The sequence below is a fragment of the Hypanus sabinus genome, chromosome 27 (assembly GCF_030144855.1).
Source record: "Hypanus sabinus isolate sHypSab1 chromosome 27, sHypSab1.hap1, whole genome shotgun sequence".
NCBI lineage: Eukaryota > Metazoa > Chordata > Chondrichthyes > Myliobatiformes > Dasyatidae > Hypanus > Hypanus sabinus.
The window spans coordinates 46868268-46890916 of record NC_082732.1 but is presented as its reverse complement, the minus strand read 5'-3'; the positions used below and the strand labels follow the sequence as shown (position 1 = coordinate 46890916).

The 22649-nt window shown below is 42.2% G+C and overlaps 1 protein-coding gene across 7 annotated transcripts in view; it reads left to right on the top strand.

Moving 5' to 3' along the window:
- The window catches only part of cfap74 (cilia and flagella associated protein 74), a 460813-nt gene that overhangs the window by 212958 nt on the left and 225206 nt on the right, over positions 1-22649 (top strand). For all 7 annotated transcript variants that reach the window (XM_059952433.1, XM_059952430.1, XM_059952431.1 and 4 more), the window contains one exon: positions 11417-11587. In XM_059952433.1, the coding sequence (XP_059808416.1) occupies positions 11417-11587 (171 nt within the window). The remainder of the gene's footprint in view (positions 1-11416; positions 11588-22649) is intronic.

Genomic DNA, 22649 nt, shown 5'->3' with positions numbered 1-22649 from the left:
AACATACATTTCTTCAGCACTTTCAATTATCTCTGCTTCCACTCTGGCAGCTTCTGCTTCTCAGTGTAGCGTCAGCACTTCTAACTCTGACTCTATCCTTACCTTTTCCATTTGGTTTTTGGCTTCTCTGGGAGCCGCTTCCTTTTTCAATTTTGCTGCTTGTTCGGCGTACAACACTCGCAATTTGGCGGCTTCTGCCTTAGCTCTTGCATGGGCAGCCTTACTTGTTGATGCCCTACTGCCCCTGTCGCTGGATGGCAACGACTTGATGCTGGATCGAGTTGTCATTGCAGCACTTGAAACACCTGGTAATGCCGCCTTTTCACTGTAGTGTTCTCGCACTGGTGTAAAAGAACTCTGAACTAAACAACAAGCATAAACCAGTCAATGAGGCGGTCCCAGTGAGATTAACCGTTTCCTGTTCACTTCCACATTAACGTATGGTGAAAACTGTTGATAAAGCAATACAAAATATGTACAGTATTTGTTTCCTTCTTGACATTGTGGCGACCCATTTCCTGGCACATCTGAACCGGCTCACAATTAGCCAGCGTTCCAGCTAAAGGAAATAGCCTACGGGGGTTTGTGAGTACGTGTCTTTTGGAGCATCTGCGCCCACGGGGGGGCAGGTTGAGGGAGGCTTAAAAGCAAGGCTGTGTAGTTCGAATAAAGTTATCTTTGACTGCAGTTTACCGACTCCGTGTCGTTATTTTAGCGCTGCGTGTAGCACACCGCTACAACATCACACTTACATCATAAATACTTGCAAAAGTAAAACTACAACAACTATATTACATTAAAGTGCAACATACAGTCAGAATCTACCTACGTCATCGACTGGCTTTAAATACACTTCAACACAAACTATCCGCAATTCTTTAAATAACAAAAAACATAAACTTTATCAACCGTCATTACTTTTAACAGAATCAGCGTTAACATTTTTAATTCAACATATCAATTATCTCATGAACTTATGGTGTTGCTTCACTAATGTTTCTAGTGCGTAGAAAGAAAACTTTTCTCGCGCTGATCCTGCACACATAAGCCCCCTCCTTCCCATTTCTCCAAACCGGTATTTTCCCACAAGACGCGGTGAAACCGGGTGTGATGTCATTGCATGCCGCGATATATTACAGACAGCGAATTTACTTTAAACAACCTTAACTTTAACTAGAAAATGATAACAAACGAATTACTAAAGCGAAAATATAATAAACTAAACAAATGCCTTAAAGGCAACACAGTGGGAATAAAGGGAGCCTTTTCTGGTTATCTGCCAGTGGCTAGTGGTGTTCCACAGGATTCTGTGTTGGGACCTATTTTGTTCTGTTATATGTCAATAATCTGGATGATGGAATTGATGGCTTTGTTGCAAAGTTTGCAAACAATATGAAAATAGGTGGAGGGGCAGTTACTACTAAGGAAGTAGCGAGGCTTCAGAAGTACTTAGCAATACACACAAAATGCTGGAGGAACTCAGCAGGCCAGGCAGCATCTATGGAAAAGAGTACAGTCAATGTTTCAGCTGAGACCTTTAAGCAGGACTGGAGGAAAAAAAAGATGAGGAGTCAGAGTTAGAAGGGTGGGGAGGAAGAAATACAAGGTGATGGGTGAAACTGGGAGGAAGGTGGGGTGAAATAAAGAGCTGGGAAGTTGATTGGTGAAAGAGATATAGGGCTGGAGAAGGGGGAATCTATTAGGAAAGGACAGAAGAAAGAGGGGGAGGAGCGCCAGAGGAAGGCGATGGGCAGGAAAGGAAATAAGGTGAGCGAGAGAAAAGGGGAATATAGAAGGTGGGGGGCATTACCAGGAGTTTGAGGAATCAAAGTTCATACCATCAGGTTGGAGACTACCCAGACAGAATATAAGATGTTGTTCCTCCAACCTGAGTGTGGCCTAATCGCAACAGTAGAGGAAGCCATGCTCATCAGAACATTTGAGGAGGATTTCCAGTAAGATTTTCTCTTGTTTCTGTTCAGAAGTACTTAGACAGATGAGGAGAATGGACAAAGAAGTGGCAGATGGAATACAGTGTCAGTAAGTGTATGGTCATGCACTTTGGCAGAAGAAATGAAAGAGTTGACTATTTTCCACATGGAGAGAAAATATATAACTTTTGTACATTGGGACTTGGAAGTCTTTAAGCAGGATTCCCTAAAGATTAATTTGCAGGTTGAGTCTGTGGTGAGGAAGGCAAATATGATGTTAGCATTCATTTCAAGAGGACTAGAATATAAAAGCAAGGATGTAATGTTGTGACCTTATAGAGCACTAGTGAGGCATCATTTGGAGTGCTGTGAGAAGTTTTGGGCCCCTTATCTTACAATGGATGTGCTGAATGAAACTGGAGAGGGTTCAAAGGAGGTTCACAGAAATAATCCCAGGATTGAAGAGCTTTTCAAATGAAGAGCAATCGATGCCTATGGGCCTGTATTCAATGTAATTTAGAAGAGAAAGGGGTGACCTTATTGAAATCTATCGAATGGTGAAAGGCCTTGATAGAGTGGAAGTGGAAAGGATGTTTCCTATGGTGGGAAAGTCTAAGACCAGAGGACACAGCCTCAGAATAGAGGAATAGAGCCTTTCTACTTCCTCAAAACTACCTGCCCCTCCAGCTATCTTAATATCATTCACAAACTTTGCAACAAAGCCATTAATTCCATCATCCAAATTATTTACATATAATGTGCTGTAAAAAGAATTGGCCCAAACAGAGACCCCTGTGGAACACCAGTCACCGGCAGCCAGCCAGAAAAGGCTCCCTTTATTCCCCACTCTTTGCCTTCTGACAATCAGTCACTGCTTTAACCATGCTTGTTATTTTTTCAAAGAATTCCCATGGAAGAAGATTCAATAAGATTGAGCTGACCTAGCTCCAAGAAGAATTATTTAAACTGCACTAACATAAAGTGAATGGCATGTTGAAGTCACAGTGCATTATAATCAAGGCCGTTGCAAAACACCAACAGCAAAACAAACCCCTTTCCCATCCTTACAACCCATTCACACATCTAGATAGGCCTCCAACCCTAGTCTGGTATCTACAGATTTCCAGTCCTTTTCCTTGATTCCCAGACTCACAGACATCAAGCCTCCAACTTCGGACTTCTCCCCAGGATGCCTCGACTTTTGGACTCACCATAATAACAGTACATTAAAAGATTTTCACTGGTCAGCGATAAAGCTTTCTAAGATATTAGTCAGACCACTCTTGGAGTATTGAGAGCAGTTTTGAACCTATTATCTAAGAAAGCATGTGCAGGCATTGGAGAAGGACCAGAGGACTTTCACGACAATGATACCAGGAATGAGAGGGTTAATGTATGAGGAGCTGTGGATGGGTTAGGGTCTGTATTCACCTGAGTTTAGAAGAATGAGGTAGGTAGGTATCCATTGAAACCTATTGAATATTGAAGGATCTAGATAGAGTGAATTTGGAAAGGATGCTTCCAATAGTGGGGGAGACAAGGACTTGAGGGCTCAACTATAAGGACATCTCTTTAGAATAGATATGTGAAGGAATTTCATTTGCTGAGTTGAGAGGGATAACAAGTCAACCATGGTGGAATAGTGGAGCATAATTAATTGGCCAAATGGAGGGATAGGAAGGTAAGCAGAGGGGGTGGTGTGGCATTGCTGGTAAAGAATGGTATCAAATCAGTAGAAAGGTGTGACATAGGATTAGAAGATGTTGAATCTTTGTGGGTTGATTTCAGAAATTGCAAGAGTAAAAGGAACCTGATGGTAGTTATATACAGGCCTCCCAACAGTAGCTAGCATATGGACCACAGGTTACAAAAGGACATAGAAAAGGCATGTCAAAAGGGCCATGTTATGATAGTCATGGGAGATTTTAACATGTAGGTTGATTGGGAAAATCAGGTTGGTAATGGATCTCAAGACAGTGAGTTTGTTCAATGCCTACGAGATGGCTTTTTAGAGCAGTTTGTTATTGAGCCTGCTAAGGGATCAGCTATACTGTGTTGGGTGTTATGTAATGAACTGAAGGAAAAAAAGAACCCTTAGGAGACAGCAATCACAATATGATTGCATTCACCTTGAAATTTGATAGGGAGAAAGTAAAGTCTGAGTTAGTCGTATTTCAGTGGAGCAAAGGAAATTACAGTGATATGAGAGAGGAGTTGGCCAAAGTAAATTGGAAGGAGGTGCTGGCATGGACAACAGCAGTGTCAGTTTCTAGGGATAATGAGGAATGTGAAGGATAGATGTATTCCAAGAACAAAGAAATATTCAAATGGCAAAATAGTGCAATCGTAGTTAACGAAGTCAAAGTAAACATAAAAGCAAAAGAAAGGGCATACTTACAACAAAGCAAAACTTAGTGGGAAGATAGAGGATTGGGAAGCTTTTTAAAATCTATAGAGATCAACTAAAAGAATCATCAGGAGGGAAAAGATGAAATATGAAAGCAATCTAGCAAACAATATCAAAGTGTAGAGTAAAAGTTTTTTCTAGTATATAGAAAATAAAAGAGAGATGAAAGTGGATATAGGACCACTGGTAAATGAGGCCAAAGAAATAATAATGGAGGACAAGGCAGATGAACTAAATGAGTATTTTGCATTAGTCTTCACTGAGGAAGACATGAACAATGTACCAGATGTTGAAGGGTGTGAGGGAAGAGCAGTTACTATTACAAGTGAGAAGGTGCTCAAAAGACTGAAAGACCTAAGGGATACATAAGTCACCCGGACCAGATGAACTGCATCCTAGGGTTCTGAAAGAGGTAATGTTAGAGATTGTGATGTTGTGATGGCTTTAGAAATGATCTTTCAAGAATTGTTGGACTCTGGAATGGTACCAGAGGACTGGAAAATTACAAATGTCACTCCATTCTTTAAGAAAGGAGGAAGGCAGCAGAAAGGAAATTATAGACCAGTTAGCCTGACCTCAGTGGTTGAGAAGATGTTGGAGTCGGTTGTTAAAGATGAGGTTATGGAGTACTTGGTGATACAGGACAAAATAGGACAAAGTCAGCGTGGTTCCTTAAGAGGGAATCTTGTCTGACAAACCTGTAGGAATTCTTTGAGGAAAATACAAGTAAGATAGATAAAGGGGAATCAGAGATTGTATATTTGGACTTTCAGAAGGCCTTTGACAAGATGCCACACATGAGGCTGCTCACCAAGTTAATAGCCCATGGTGTTACAGGAAAGTTACTGACATGGTTAGAGCATTGGCTGATTGGTAGGAGGCAGTGAGTAGGAATAAAAGGATCCTTTTCTGGTTGGCTGCCAGTGACTAGTGGTGTTCTGCAGGTTTTGGGACCACTTCTTTTTATGCTGTATATCAATGATTTAAATGATGGAATAGATGGCTTTGTTGCCAAGTTTATAGATGATAGAAAGATTGGTGGAGGAGCAGGTAGTGTTGAGAAAACATGTAGGCTGCAGAAGGATTTATACAGATTAAGAGAATGAGCAAGGAAGTGGCAAATGAACTACCATGTTGGAAAATGCATGGTCAGACACTTCGGTAGTAGAAATAAATGTGCAGACTATTTTCTAAACAGGGAGAAAATCCAGAAATCTGAGATGCAAAGAGACTTGGGAGTCCTTGTGTAGACACCCTAAAGGATAATTTATTTGCAGGTAGAGCTGGTGGTGAGGAAAACAAATGCAATGTTAGCATTCATTTCAAGAGGTCTAGAATACAAGAGCAGGGATATGATGCTGAGGCTTTATAAGGCACCGGTGAGGCCTCACTTTAAGTATTATGAACAGTTTTGGGCTTTTCAGGTAAGAAAAGATGTGCTGGCATTGGAGAGCATTCAGAGGAGCTTCAGAAGGATGATTCCATGAATGAAAGGGTTATTATACAAGGAATCTTTGAAGGCTCTGGGTCTGTACTCGTTGGAATTTAGAAGGATTGGGGGTTCTCATTGAGACCTTTCAAATGTTGAAAGGCCTAGACAGAGTAGATGTGGAAAGGATGTTTCCCATGTTGGGAGAGTCTAGGACAAGAGGGTACAGCCTCAGGATAGATGGCCATCCATTTAAAACAGAGATGCAGAGAAATTTCTTCACCCAAAGGGTGGTGAATTTGTGGAATTTGTTAACACAGACAACTGTGGAGGCCAGGTCGTTTGAGTATATTTAAGGCAGAGCTTGATAGGTTCTTAATTGGACGCAGCATCAAAGGTTACAGTGAGAAGGCCAGGGAGTGGGTCTGAGGAGGGGGAAAAAAGGCCATGATTTAACTGGTGGTCTAACGATCAAAGTTGGTGAGGTAATGGTTCTGTTTCCATGCTGTATTTGTACATCCATATGAAAGTTCCAGTTAATTTGAATTTAGCGCCAAATTAACAGCTATCAAGCAACCCATCACTTTTACCATTAATATTCTAATTTTCCTTGATTTTGTTAAAGTGAGCCTAATCAATACAATGCACTTAGCTCTGCATTTACTGCCACAGGTAGTATTCAATTAAAAGTTGCTAAAATTTGAAACCTTTTCAATCTTGAACATTTTGTCTGAGAAGCTGGTCTGCATTATTTTAAGATGATCTGTTACTCAAAATTCCAAAATAAATTTTGTAATCATTTTACTGTCTGAAAGAATAAATAGTTTAGACAGAAGATTTAAAATTTATAATTTCATTTAGATTGTACCTTTCGGGTCTACTTACCAAGTCTAAACTAGCTATTCTTATCCTGCATAGTGCTGTCACATTTGTTTGTATCCTATTAGGCACTATGTCTGAAATGACTGATATTTCTTGATAGATTAAAAGGAAAGTACTCCAATTGTACTGTTTATTTTTTTTCCAGTTGACTAGCAATGTTTGTTTACGATCTGTCAAAGGGTATTCTGCATATTGAATTTTCTGAAGACTTGTTCCCTCCCTTGTACCTGGACTACTTCATCTGTTTACATGGGATATTATTAATCCATGGGATCCAGTTTTAAGTAGAGGACTTTGATCATAATACATTGCTATTTGTTCAATCTGTGTCATATATCAAGGAGGTATATAAATATTTCACCAAATAAAATAAAGTTGAAAATCCTGATATAACCCAGTTAAATGGTGCCCTGGAATTTATCTTGCAAGACACCATGCTATTGCAGCTCAAAGCATTGGAGTTTGGAGTTCAATCCTAGCATCCTCATATAACCATATAACAATTACAGCACAGAAACAGGCCATCATGGCCCTCTAGTCCGTGCCGAACACTTACACTCACCTAGTCCCACCGAGCTGCACTCAGCCCATAACCCTCCATTCCTTTTCTGTCCATATACCTATCCAATTTTGCTTTAAATGACAATACCGAACCTGCCTCTACCACTTCTACTGGAAGTTCATTCCACATAGCTACCACTCTCTGAGTAAAGAAATTCCCCCTCGTGTTAGCCCTAAACTTTTGCCCCCTAACTCTCAACTCATGTCCTCTTGTTTGAATCTCCCCTACTCTCAATGGAAAAAGCCTATCCACGTCAACTCTATCTGTCCCCCTCATAATTTTAAATACCTCTATCAATTCCCCCCTCAACCTTCTACGCTCCAAAGAATAAAAACCTAACTTGTTCAACCTTTCTCTGTAACTTAGCTGCTGAAACCCAGGTAACATTCTAGTAAATCTTCTCTGTTCTCTCTCTATTTTGTTGACATCTTTCCTATAATTCGGTGACCAGAACTGTACACAATACTCCAAATTCAGCCTTATCAATGCCTTGTAAAATTTTAAAATTACATCCCAACTCCTATACTCAATGCTCTGATTTATAAAGGCCAGCATACCAAAAGCTTTCTTCACCACCCTATCCACATGAGATTCCACCTTCAGGGAACTATGCACCATTATTCCTAGATCACTCTGTTCTACTACATTCATCAATGCCCTGCCATTTACCATGTATGTCCCATTTTGATTAGTCCTACCAAAATGTAGCACCTCACACTTATCAGCATTAAACTCCATCTGCCATCTTTCAGACCACTCTTCTAACTGGCCTAAATCTCTCTGCAAGTTTTGAAAACCTACTTTATTATCCACAACACCACCTATCTTAGTATCATCTGCATACTTACTAATCCAATTTACCACCCCATCATCCAGATCATTAATGTATATGACAAACAACATTGGACCCACTACAGATCCCTGAGGCACACCACAAGTCACCGGCCTCCAACCTGACAAACAGTTATCCACCACTACTCTCTGGCATCTCCCATCCAGCCACTGTTGAATCCATTTTACTACTTCAATATTAATACCTAATGATTGAATCTTCCTAACTAACCTTCCGTGCAGAACCTTGTCAAAGGCCTTATTGAAGTCCATATAGACAACATAGAATCATAGAAAATAGGTGCAGGAGTAGGCCATTCGGCCCTTTGACCCTGCACCGCCATTCAGTATGATCATGGCTGATCATCCAACTCAGAACCCTGTACCTGCTTTCTCTCTATACTCCCTTTTCCCTTTAGCCAAAAGGGCCATATCTAACTTCCTCTTAAATATAGCTAATGAGTCGGCCTCAACTGTTTCTTGTGGCAGAGAATTCCACAGATTCACCACTCTCTGTGTGAAGAAGTTTTTCCTCATCTCGGTCCTAAAAGGCTTCCCCTTTATCCTTAAACTGTGACCCCTCATTCTGGACTTCCCCAACATCAGAAACAATCTTCCTGTAACTAGCCTGTCCAATCCCTTTAGAATTTTATATATTTCAATAAGATCCCCCCTCAGTCTTCTAAATTCCATTGAGTATAAGCCTAGTCGATCCAGTCTTTCTTCATATGAAAGTCCTGCCATCCCAGGAATCAATCTGGTGAACCTTCTCTGTACTCCCTCTATGGCAAGAATGTCTTCCCTCAGATTAGGGGACCAAAACTGCACACAATATTCTAGGTGCAGTCTCACCAAGGCCTTGTACAACTGCAGTAGAACCTCCCTGCTCCTGTACTCAAATCCTTTTGCTATGAATGCCAACAAACCATTTGCCTTTTTCACCCCCTGCTGTACCTGCATGCCCACCTTCAATGACTGGTGTACAATGACACCCAGGTCTCGTTGCATCTCCACTTTTCCTAATCGACCACCATTCAGATAATAATCTGTTTTCCTGTTCTTGCAACTAAAGCGGATAACCTAACATTTATCCACATTAAATTGCATCTGCCATGAATTTGCCCACTCACCTAACCTATCCAAGTCGCCCTGCATCCTCAGCATCCTCCTCATAGCTAACACCGCCGCCCAGCTTCGTGTCATCCGCAAACTTGGAGATGCTGCATTTAATTCCCTTGTCTAACATCCACTGCTTTACCCTCATCAACTTTCCTCGTAACCTCTTCAAAAAATTCAATAAGATTTGTCAAACGTGACCTTCCACACACACATCCATGTTGACTGTTCCTAATCAGTCCCTGTCTATCCAGATAATTATATATACCATCTCCAAGAATACTTTCCATTAATTTACCCATCACTGATGTCAAACTTACAGGCCTATAATTGCTAAGTTTACTCTTAGAACCCTTTTTAAACAATGGAACCACATGAGCAATACGCCAATCCTCCGGCATCATCCCCGTTTCTAATGACATTTGAAATATTTCTGTCAGAGCCCCTGCTATTTCTACACTAACCTCCCTCAAGGTCCTAGGGAATATCCTGTCAGGATCCAGAGATTTATCCACTTTTATATTCCTTAAAACTACCAGTACTTCGTCCTCTTTAATCATCATGGTTTCCATAACTTCCATACTTGTTTCCCTTACCTTACACAATTCAATATCCTTCTCCTTAGTGAATACCGAAGAAAATAAATTGTTCAAAATCTGCCCCAACTCTTTCGGCTCCATACATAGCTGTCCACTCTGATTCTCTAAGGGACCAATTTTATCCCTCACTATCCTTTTGCTATTAATATAACTGTAGAAACCCTTTGGATTTATTTTCACTTTACTTGCCAAAGCAACTTCATATCTTCTAGCTTTTCTAATTTCTTTCTTAAGATTCTTCTTACATTCTTTATATTCTTCGAGCACCTCATTTACTCCATGCTGCCTAAATTTATTGTAGATATCTCTCTTTTTCCTAACCAAGTTTCCAATATCCCTTGAAAACCATGGCTCTCTCGGGTTTCCGGTGACGTCATCATCGAGAATGGCAGCTTAAGTCACTAGCTCCTCTGGAAAAACGCGTATTAAGCCCCGTTAACCTATCAAATACAGTATTTTTTGAAAAATGGATGGCACGACTCTCTGATGAGATTAACCTTGATTTTAAATCTTTGGCAGTTGACTATTTAAATGAAAAATGGTTTGAGGCCTTTGTAGAAATGGTTTGCTTTGACTTATTACTGGACTATGAACTTGTCACTTATCGATACAATTTAGGAAACTGATGGAAGACCACTGACCCGAAATATTCGCTCCCTTTCTCTATTTATGGATGCTGCCTGACCGGAGTATTTTCAGTATTCCGTTTTTACCTTAGCAAAATCTTGGGTGACAAAATTCCTCGACTAGTTGATTACATATTCATTTAAATCTTGTACCTTGTAGCACAATATTAAATTCAGTATGGAAAATATCTTATCAGTTGATGAAATAATTATACTTTCAGGCATTGTGGCTAGTTTGAATTCAAGCAATTTATTAAATATTTTCATATCATTTTCAGATCTGATACACAATATTTGAATGCATTTTCAACCTATGTGTTTAAAAGTGCTACCCCTATCAATCCAAAGAGTAGATTCTGTAGAAGCTCTAGAGAGGATACAGGAGAGATTTAGCAGGATGCTGCCTGGAATAGAGAACATGCCTTATGTGGTAGGTTGAGTGAGCTAGAGCTATTCTCTCTGGAGCAAAGGAGGAAGAGAGTTGACTTAATAGAAGTGCACAAGATGATAAGAAGCATAGAGCAAGTGGACAGCCAGAGACCTTTTCCCAGGGCAAATGTAGCTAATATGAGGGGGCATAATTTTAAAGTGATTGGAGGAAAGTGTAGGGAAGATGTCAGAGTTAGGTATTTTATACAGAGAGTGGTGGGTACTTGGAATGCATTGTCAGGGGCAGGGCAGAGGCAGATACATTAGGGACCTTTAATAGGTTCTTAGATTGATACATGGATAACAGAATTATGGAGGGCTATGTGATAAGAAAAGGTTAGATTGATCTTAGAGTAGGTTAAAAGGTCGGCACAACATTGCGGGCCAAGGGGCCTGTTCTATGCTGTAATATTGTAGTTCTATATACTGTATATTATATTTTTCTCACAGTAGTTCTCTTGATGTTTAGAGAAAATATGTTAATGTTAACTGAATCTGGATTAATTAAAGCATCCTGAATTGTCTGAGGTGTGCTGAATATACAACCTGATTTTTTTCAGGATGCTGTTTCAATTTATTGATTTGTTTTATGTGTAATGTTAAGGATGAACCTATGGACAAACACTTTGGAGCAGGGAAAAGTAAAATGGAACAAGAAATCCTCAAACGACAACTGGATAAACAAAGAAGCTGGATCATTCATAAACAGGTGGCAGCTGGCCACGAATTCAAGGGTTGTCCTTTCTATAGTAAGCCAGCTGTTGTTCATTTCAAGGTCAGTATTACAGAATCAATGTAAATATTAATGCAATTATCTCATTGAAACCTTTCAAATATTTATAAGCATAGATAGAGTGGATGTGAAGAGGATATTTTCTATAGTACAGGTAGTCCCCGAGTTACGAATGTCTGACTTATGGACAACTCGTACTTACAAACTGAGGAAGGAGAATGCCATCCACCATTTTAAGTTGGATTGTGATGCCGTCTGCCATTTTAAGTCGTTGCTGTTGACACTATGTTGAGTGTTTAACTTTGTATTTGGGTTAAATTTTTCTTAGTAAGATTCACCCTGACCCCGCCCCCCCCAACGTTCCGGTCGGCTGGTGGCACAATGAGATCCGTGCCGGGCTGGAGAACGGACGTTTCCCAGTTCAATCCAGTGACAGACCGCTCCCATGCCGGGTTGATGTCGATCCAGTGAATCCCATACCATCCATGCAGGGTTGATGTCGAACTCGCAACTCGACCTCGTAAAAAAAAACACTACCACCGCCAGTTTAAATTCCCACGCGGAATATTGTGGATGATCAAATACCTAAACCCAGCACAGCCTCCACTTGTCCCATTTAGCCTGTCGCAGTGCAGTGGTCCTTCGGACCTAACAAGCCGGCAGACCTCGGGACCCGCCGCCCACAGTGTTTCTGTTCCATTGATGGGAAGCGATCATGATTGACAATAAAGTGGCAATTAATAAAGCATTTGGAAAGAGGTGAAACGCCATCGGTCATTGGAAAAGTGTTAGGCTACAGTTGGTCAACGATCAGAACAATTTTAAAGGATAAAGTGAGAATACTCGATCATGTGAAAGGCTGTGCCCCGATGAAAGCTACAATTATTACTAAGCAAAGTTTAATTACTGGAATACATATGTTTCTTATGTGTTTTATATGCATAGAAAGGTAAAATATATACTAAGACAAATGTTTGACTAACTGACACTAAATAATACCGGATGTATTTGTTCCGACTTGCGTACAAATCTGACTTAAAGACGGACTCAGGAACAGAACTCGTACGTAACCCGGGGACTGCTTGTAGATGAGTCCAGGATCAGAGGGCACAGTGTCAGAATACAAGGACATCTGTTCTGAACAGAGATTAGAAAGTATTTCTTTAGCCAGAGGTTGGCAAATCTGTGGAATCCATTGCCACAGACTTCTGGTTTAAGGTAGTGCTGTTGACTCTCAGTGACTTCTGGCTGGTGTCCAACAAGCCAAAGAAAACAATTAAATACTTTGTTTATTACTCTTTTTCTGGTAAGTGATCATTACAAACAATCGTCTGTAACGTCTCTTTGACTTGGAGGCAATTTGATGCAGCAGAACCGAGGCAAAACGTAGCAGCAGTCCCATCGTCGAGATCGAGAAAGACCCGAGGGTCAATTGATTTAAGGGCTGGATCAAACCAGAAAGGTTGATTACAGGTTGAATTGAGGCAGTGGGGTTCAGGCCCCAGTGTGTATCAAATGATTCAAATGTAGTTTATTATCAGAGAATGTACACAGTATACAACCTGAAATATTTAGTCTTCGCAGGCATCCATGAGAAACAGAAGAACCCCAAAAGAATGAACGACAGAAAAAAGTTAGAACCACAAAGCCCCCTCTCCCCACTTCCCCGCACAAGCAGCAGCAAAGCATCTACCTCCTCCTCCCCACCACCCATTTCAGCAAAAAAATCTGCAACAGCCAGCCACTAAGCAATAGGAAAATACCCAAAGAGAGACCATGATCTGTGTTCAGCAAAAAATATTGTTTATCCAACAGTTCGACATACCACGGTCTCTTTCTCACTAACAAGGGACAGAGAGATGTCACCATTTCACAGTGAAAGGGGAGACTAATAGTCACTGTTACGAGGTTACAATCTGCTGCATCATTTTTTATTCTGAAATTCTCTGACTTGAGAATTGGCAGCAAACTCACTCCACCATTGAGAGAGACAGAGTGGTCGCTCAATTACAAGGATCTCCATCCACATGTCCGCCGCAGCAAAATGCTGATGATCCTTCTCACACAACATTGGCCTGGAATCGTTCATCCACAGGGCCACATCCCGCATCCCAGTGTCTTCCATGCTGTGTATAGAGAATGTCAGCAATTAGTCAGTGAGCTTCAAGAACAGGAACTCATTGCTGTGAAAATCAGTTTTGAGTGCCATTGCAGATAGGGTCCCAGCCACCTTGAAAAGAAAAATAAGTTATATTAAAGAGAGGAATTTAAGCTGTTTCTGCAGCTAGAAACATAGAATCACAGAAAATAGGTGCAGGAGTAGGCCATTCAGCCCTTCAAGCCTGCACCGCCATTCAGTATGATAATGGCTGATCATCCAACTCAGAACCCTGTACCTGCTTTCTCTCCATACCCCCTGATCCCTTTAGCCACGAGGGCCATATCTAACTTCCTCTTAAACATAGCCAATGAACCAGCCTCAACTGTTTCCTGTGGCAGAGAATTCCACAGATTCACCACTCTCTGTGTGAAGAGGTTTTTCCTCATCTCGGTCCTAAAAGGCTTCCCCTTTATCCTTAAACTGTGACCCCTCGTTCTGGACTTCCCCAACATCAGAAAGAATCTTCCTGCATCTAGCCTGTCCAATCCCTTTAGAATTTTATATGTTTCAATAAGATCCCCCCTCAATCTTCTAAATTCCAGTGAGTATAAGCCTAGTCGATCCAGTCTTTCTTCATATGAAAGTCCTGCCAGCCCAGGAATCAATCTGGTGAACCTTCTCTGTACTCCCTCTATGGGAAGAATGTCCTTCCTCAGATTAGGGGACCAAAACTGCACAGAATACTCTAGGTGCGGTCTCACCAAGGCCTTGTACAACTGCAGTAGAACCTCTCTGCTCCTGTACTCAAATCCTTTTGCTATGAATGCCAGCATACCATTTGCCTTTTTCACCACCTGCTGTACCTGCATGCCCACCTTCAATGATTGGTGTACAATGACACCCAGGTCTCGTTGCACCTCCCCTTTTCCTAATCGACCACTGTACAGATAATAATCTGTTTTCCTGTTCTTGCAACCAAAGTGGAAAACCTCACATTTATCCACATTAAATTGCATCTACCATGAATTTTCCCACTCACCTGACCTATCCAAGTCACCCTGCATCCTCTTAGCATCCTCCTCACAGCTAACACCGCCGCCCAGCTTCATGTCATCTGCAAACTTGGAGATGCTGCATTTAATTCCCTTGTCTAAATCATTAATATATATTGTAAACAACTGGGGTCCCAGCACTGAGCCTTGTGGTATCCCACTAGTCACTGCCTGCCATTCTGAAAAGGTCCGTTTATTCCCACTCTTTGTTTCCTGTCTGCCAACCAATTCCCTATCCACATCAATACCATACCCCCAATACTGTGTGCTTTAAGTTTGCACACTAATCTCCTGTGTGGGACCTTGTCAAAAGCCTTTTGAAAATCTAAATATACCACATCCACTGGCTCTCCCCTATCCACTCTACTAGTTACATCTTCAAAAAATTCTATAAGATTCGTCAGACATGATTTTCCTTTCACAAATCCATGCTGACTTTGTCCAATGATTTCACCTCTTTCCAAATGTGCTGTTATCACATTTTTGATAACCGATTCTAGCATTTTCCCCACCACCGATGTCAGACTAACCAGTCTATAATTCCCCGGTTTTTCTCTCCCTCCTTTTTTTAAAAAGTGGGGTTACGTTAGCCACCCTCCAACCCTCAAGAACTAATCCAGAATCTAAAAAGTTTTGAAAAATTATCACTAATGCATCCACTACTTCTTGGGCTACTTCCTTAAGTACTCTGGGATGCAGACCATCTGGCCCTGAGGATTTATCTGCCTTTAATCCCTTCAATTTACCTAACACCACTTCCCTACTAACATGTATTTCCCTCAGTTCCTCCATCTCACTAGACCCTTGGTCCCCTGCTATTTCCTGAAGATTATTTATGTCCTCCTTAGTGAAGACAGGAGGAAAGTTGTTATTCAATTGGTCTGCCATGTCCTTGTTCCCTATGATCAATTCACCTGTTTCTGACTAAGGGACCTACATTTATCTTGACCAATCTTTTTCTTTTCACATATCTATGAAAGCTTTTACAGTCAGTTTTTATGTTCCCTGCCAGCTTTCTCTCATAATCTTTTTTCCCTTTCCTAATTAAGCCCTTTGTCCTCCTCTGCTGGTCTCTGAATTTCTCCCAGTCCTCAGGTGTGCTGCTTTTTTTTTGCTAATTTATATGTTTCTTCTTTGGACTTGATACTATCCCTAATTTCACTTGTTAGCCACGGGTGCACTACCTTCCCTGGTTTATTCTTTTGCCAAACTGGGATAAACAATTGTTGTAGTTCATCCATGCGATCTTCAAATGCTTGCCATTGCATATCCACCGTCAACCCTTTAAGTATCATTTGCCAGTCTATCTTAACTAATTTATGTCTCATACCTTCAAAGTTACCCTTCTTTAAGTTCAGAACCTTTGTTTCTGAATTAACTATGTCACTCTCCATCTTAATGAAAAATTCCACCATATTATGGTCACTCTTACCCAAGGGGCCTCTCACGACAAGATTGCTAACTAACCCTTCCTCATTGCTCAATACCCAATCTAGAATGGCCTGCTCTCTAGTTGGCTCCTCGACATGTTGGTTCAGAAAACCATCCCACATACATTCCAAGAAATCCTCTTCCTCAGCACCCTTAGCAATCTGGTTCACCCAATCTATATGTAGATTGAAGTCACCCATTATAAATACTGTTCCTTTATTGCACGCATTTCTAATTTCCTGTTTAATGCCATCCCCAACCTCACTACTACTGTTAGGTGGCCTGTACACAACTCCCACCAGCTTTTTCTGCCCCTTAGTGTTATACAGCTCTACCCATATTGATTCCACATCCTCCATCCTCCTTCCTTTCTATTGTGTTAATCTCCTCTTTGACCAGCAATGCTACCCCACCTCCTTTTCTTTCCTGTCTATCCCTCCTGAATATTGAATATCCCTGGATGTTGAGCTCCCATCCTTGGTCACCCTGGAGCCATGTCTCTGTGATCCCAACTATATCATATTCATTAATAACTATCTGCACATTCAATCCATCCACCTTGTTACGAATGCTCCTCGCATTGACACACAAAGCCTTCAGGCTTGTTTTTACAACACTCTTAGCCCTTATACAATTGAGAATCAGAAACAGGTTTAATATCACCGGCACATGTCGTGAAATTTTGTAACTTAACAGCAGCAGTAAAATGTAATACATTCTAATATAGAAAAAAAATAAGTATATCAATTACAGCAAGTATATATACTAGACACTAGAAAACTACAGCACTGTACAGGCCCTTCGGCCCTCGATGTTGTGCCGAACCATATATTCCTTAAAAGAAGTACTAAACCCACACTACTCCGTAACCCTCCACTTTTCTTTCATCCATGTGCCGGTTCAAGAGGCTCTTAAATACCCCTAATGTCTTAGCCTTCACCACCACCTGGCAAGTCATTCCAGGCACCCACAACCCTCTGTGTAAAAAAAAACTTACCCCGATGTCTCCCCTAAACTTCCCTCCCTTAACTTTGGACAGATGGTGTTTGCTATTCATGCCCTGGGAAACAGGTACTGGCTATCCACCCTATCTATGTCTCTCATAATCTTGTAGACATCTATCAAGTCCCCTCTCATCCTTCTACACTCCAAAGAGAAAAGTCCCAGCTCTGCTAACCTTGCCTCATAAGACTTGTTTTCCAATCCAGGCAACATCCTGGTATATATCCTCTGCACCCTCTCCATAGCTTCCACATCCTTCCTATAATGAGGTGACCAGAACTGAACACAATACTCTTAGTGTGGTCTCACCAAAGATTTGTAGAGTTGCAACATGACCTCTCTGCTCTTGAACTCAATCCCCCTATTAATGAAGCCGAGCATCCCACAGGCGTTCTTAACTATCCTATCAACCTGTGCAGCGACTTTGAGGGATGTATGGAGTTGAACCCCAAGGACCCTCTGTTCATCCACTCTGTTAAGTAACCAACCATTAAACTTGTACTCATCCTTCTGGTTTGTCCTTCCATAATGCATCACCTCACACTTATCTGGTTTGAACTCCATTTGCCACTTTTCTGCCCAACTCTGCATCCTGTCTACATCCTCTTATAACCTTTGACAACCTACAGCTCCATCCACAACTCCTCCAATCGTTGTGTCATCCACAAACTTACTCACCCATCCTCCGCCTCTTTATCCAGGTCATTTATAAAAATCACAAAGAGCAGCAGTCCCAGGACAGATCCTTGCTGCACTCCACTAGTCACCGACCTCCAGGCAGAATACTTTCCTTCCACTACTACCCTCTGCTTTCTTCCTGTAAGCCAATTTTTTGTCCAAACAGCCAAGGTTCCACTGATCCCATGCCTCATGACTTCTGGATGAGTCTTGTGGGGGACCTTGTCAAATGCCTTGTTAAAATCCATGTAGACCACATCTACTGCCCTACCATCATCAATTTCTTTTGTTATCTCTTCAAAAAACTCAAGTAGGCTTGTGAGGCACGACCTTCCCTTCACAAAGCCATGTTGACTATCCTTGAGTAGACTGTACTTCTCCAAATACTCACAGATCCTATCCTTAAGAATCCTTTCCAATAGTTTGCAGACCACCAATGTAAGACTCACTGGTCGATAGTTCCCAGGATTCTTCTTATTACCTTTTTTAAACAAGGGAACTACATTTGCCATTCTCCAATCCTCCGGCACCTCCCCTGCAGCCAAAGAGGATTCTAAAGATCATAGCTACTGCTCCAGCGATCTCTTCTCTCACTTCCCACAGCAACCCACGGTATATCATGTCCAGCCCTGGGGATTTATCAATCTTGATGTTTTTAAGAAGATACAACACTTCTTCCTTAATCTCCACATTGTCCAGCACACAGGCCTGTTCTATTTCGACCTCACCCTGATCAAGGTCCTTTTCACTTGTGAATACTGAAGCAAAGTATTCATTTAGGACCTCCCCAACCTCCTCTGTCTCCAGGCACATGTTACCTTCTTTATCCTTTAGCGGCCCCACCTTCATTCTTGTCATCCTTCTGTTCTTCACATATGCATAGAACGCCTTGGGGTTCTCCTTAATCCTACATTTCAAGGCCTTCTCATGCCCCCTTCGAACTCTCCTAAATCCTTTCTTAAGCTCCTTCCTGGCTATCCTCTATTTCTCATGAGCCCTTCCTGCTTCTTATATCTAACATATGCTTCCTTCTTCCTCTTGACAAGTTGCCTCACGTGTTTCATCAGCCACGGTTCCCTTTTCCTACAATTTTTTCCTTGTCTCAGTGAGACAAACCTATCCTGAACCCAGCGCAAGTTGTCCCTAAACTTCCTCCACATTATTTCTGTGCTTTCACCCTTGAACATCTGTTTCCAATTTACTCTTGCTAGTTCCTGCCTCATCCCTTCATAGTTAACCCTTCCCCATTTTGTCTGTTTTTATGCTTTTCCATAACTATGCTGAAGCTAAGGGAGTTGTTGTCACTCTCACCAAATGCTCCCCCACCAAGAGGTCTGCCACCTGACCAGGTCCATTACCCAGAACTAGATCCAGTATGGCCACTCCTCTTGTTGGCCAGTCCACATACTGTGTCAGGAATTCTTCTTGAACACACCTGACAAATTCAGCCCCATCTATCCCCTATGCAGTCAGGAGGTGCCAGTCAATATGAGGGAAGTTGAAATCACCCATAATGACAGCCCTGTATTTCCTGCACCATTCTAAAATCTGCCTGCTTATCTGCTCCTCGGTGTCCCGAGGTCTATTTAGGGGCCTGTAGATTACTCCCAGCACAATGATTGATCCCTTCCTATTTCTGACTTCCACGCACACCGACTCAGTGGATACTTTCTCTGCAGTGTACTCCCTTTCTATAGCCACGATACTATCCCTGACCAGTAATGCTACTTCTCCCCCCCCCTTTTCTATCTCCCATCCTATTCCCTTTAAACCTCCTAAACCCCGGTACCTACATCAGCCAATCCTGCCCTTCCTCCAGCCAAGTTTCAGTAATGGCCACAATGTTGTATTTCCACGTACTGATCCATGCTCTAAGTTCATCCCCTTTATTCCTAATATTTATTCCTTTATTCCTAGCATTGAAATAGACACATTTTAACCCCTCTAACTGGCTACATTTATGTTTTGTCCCCTGCCTGTCCTTCCTCACCAACTCAGAACACATAGCATCATGCCCTTGTCCTTCTACCGTAATCTCAGCACTCACATTCTGATTCCCACCCCCCCACCAAACTAGTTTAAACCCTCCCCAACAGCTGTAGCAAACCTGCCCGCCAGGATATTGGTCCCTTTCCAGTTCAGGTGCAGCCCATCCTTTTTGTACAGGTCAGACCTTCCCCAGAAGAGATCCCAATGATACAGAAATCTGAACCCCTGCTCCCTGCACCAAGTCTTCAGCCACGCATTCAACTGCCATAACTTACTGTCCTACCCTCTCTGTCTCATGGCACAGGCAGCAATCCCAAGATTACCACCCTTGAGGTCCTGCTTCTTAACTTCTTTCCTAACTCCCTATATTGCTTCTTCAGGACCTCATCCCTACTCCTATCTATGTCATTGGTCCCCACGTGGACCACAACACCTGGCTGCTTACCCTGTCTCCTGAGAATACCAAGAACTCGATCCAAGATATCATGGACCCTGGCACCAGGGAGGCAACAGACCATCTGGGATTCTCAATCTCTCCCACAGAACCTCATACCTGGCCCCCAACTATTGAATCCCCTATCACAACTGCTCTCCTCTTTTCCCTCCTTCCCTTCTGAGCTGAGGGTCTAGTCTCGGTGCCAGAGACGCAACCACTACAACTTGTCCCTGGTAGGTTGTCCCCACCAACATATCCAAAACAGTATTCTTGTTGTTGATGGGAACAGCCACAGGGGTGCTCTGCTCTTTCTGTCTATTCCCCTTCCCTCTCCTGAATGTCACCCAGTTACCTGACTCCTGACTTTCAGGGGTGACTGTCTCCCTGAAACTCCGATCTAATACTACCTCTGCCTCCCAAATGATCTGAAGTTTATCCAGCTCCAGTTCCCTAACTTGGTTTGGCAGGAGCTGCAGCTGGATGCACCTTTTGCAGGTGTAGTCATTAGAGACAATTGTGCTGTCCTTGACTTCCCACATCTTACAATCAGAGCACTGGACTGCCCTATCTACTGCCTCCATTACCAACTCCCAAGTTAATTAAATTAATTAAGGAAACTTACCTGGCCTTACCTAACTGGGAGCAAGCTCGTCCTCCGCCTCTTCTCACTGAAGCCTCTCAAGCTAAAGCCTCAAAGCTTCACCCACTCACTGGCTGCTCTGCTTGAGCTACCCCTCTTTTTATTTGTTTGAGCTTTTCAATTTTGATTGCCCAATCAAACTGCTTGGTCACCTGACCTTAATTGCCCAATCAGCTGTTTTCTGCTGTGTATTAAATAGTTAACTTAAAAAGTAGTGCAAAACCAGAAATAATAAAAGTGAGGTAGTGTTCATAAGTTCAGTGTCCATTTAGGAATGGATGGCAAAAGGGAAGAAGCTGTTCCTGAATCTCTGAGTATGTGCCTTCAGGTTTCTGTACCTCCTTCGTGAAGGTAACAATGAGAAGAGGACATGTCCTGGGTGATTGGAGTCCTTAATGATGGGCGCCATCTTTCTGAAACACCGCTCCTTGAAGATGTTTTGGATACTACGGAGGCTAGTACTCAAGATGGAGCTGACTAAATTTACAACTTTCTGTAGCTTCATTTGATCCTGTACAATAGCCCCCTCCCCTATACCAAACAGTGATGCAGCCTGTCAGAATGCTCTCCACAGTACATCTGTAGAAGTTCATGATTGTCCTAGGTAACAAAGCAAATCTCCTCAAACTTCTAATGAAATGTAGACAGTGTCCTGCCTTCTTATAGATACAACAATATGTTGGGACCACGTTAGATCATCAGAAATCTTGACATTCAGGAACTTGGAATTGCTCTCTCTCCACTTCTTACAATTTATTTAAAATCTTACATCCATTCCAGAACGTGAGGGAGTAAAAATCTTTGTGTTATGACTCCATTGCAATGTACGGACATGTGAATTTAAAAGTCTAATGGCTTGTAGAAAGCAGCCTGTTGGTCCTGGCTTTAATGCAGTGGTAACGTTTGCCAGACAGAAGCAGCTATAACAGTTTATGGTTGGGGTGACTGGTGTCCCCAATGATCTTCCAGGCCTTCTTTCTACACCTGCTGCTATAAATGTCCTCAATGGAGGGATGTTACATTCACAGATACATTGGGCTGTCCGTACCACTCTCTGAAGTGCCCAGCGATCAATGTTGGTACAGTTCCCATACCAGGCAGTGATGTAGCCAGTCAGTATGCTCTCAATGGTGCCCCTGTAGAAAATCTTGAGGATCTGGGGGGCCCATGCCGAACTAGTTCAGTCGCTTGAGGTGGGAGAGACACCGTTGTGGTTATTTTTGCCACAAAGCCAGTGTATGCTGTCCCAGTGAGATCATCGGTAATGTGCATACCGAGGAATTTGAAACTACTCACCCTCTCAACTACCCAACTGATCAGGCTGAGTCTGTCTCCATCCCTCGTGTATTCCACAAAATCATCTCTTTGATTTTATAGACTTTGAGGGAGAGGTTGCTATCTTGGCACCACTGTGTCGGGGTGTCAACCTTTCCTCTGTAGGCTGTCTCATTACTGCTAGAAATAAGGCTTCCACTATCTCTTTAGCCTCCCCTTTCAGAGCCCTGGGGTGTAGACCTCCTAGTCCAGGTGATTTATCTACATTCAAGCCTTTCAGTTTCCAAGCGCCTTTTTCCTAGTAATGGCAATTTCACTCAAATCTGCCCCCTGACACTCCTAATCTTCCAACATACAGATCGTGTCTTCCACAGTGAAGACTGGTGCAAAATTGTCGTGAACCTCTCCAACATTTTATGCTCCGCCAGAACAATGGCTTCACCTGCTGTTTCTTTGACTTCCTTGTGTCCAGGAAAGATTGGAAGATTGCCCATCTCCAG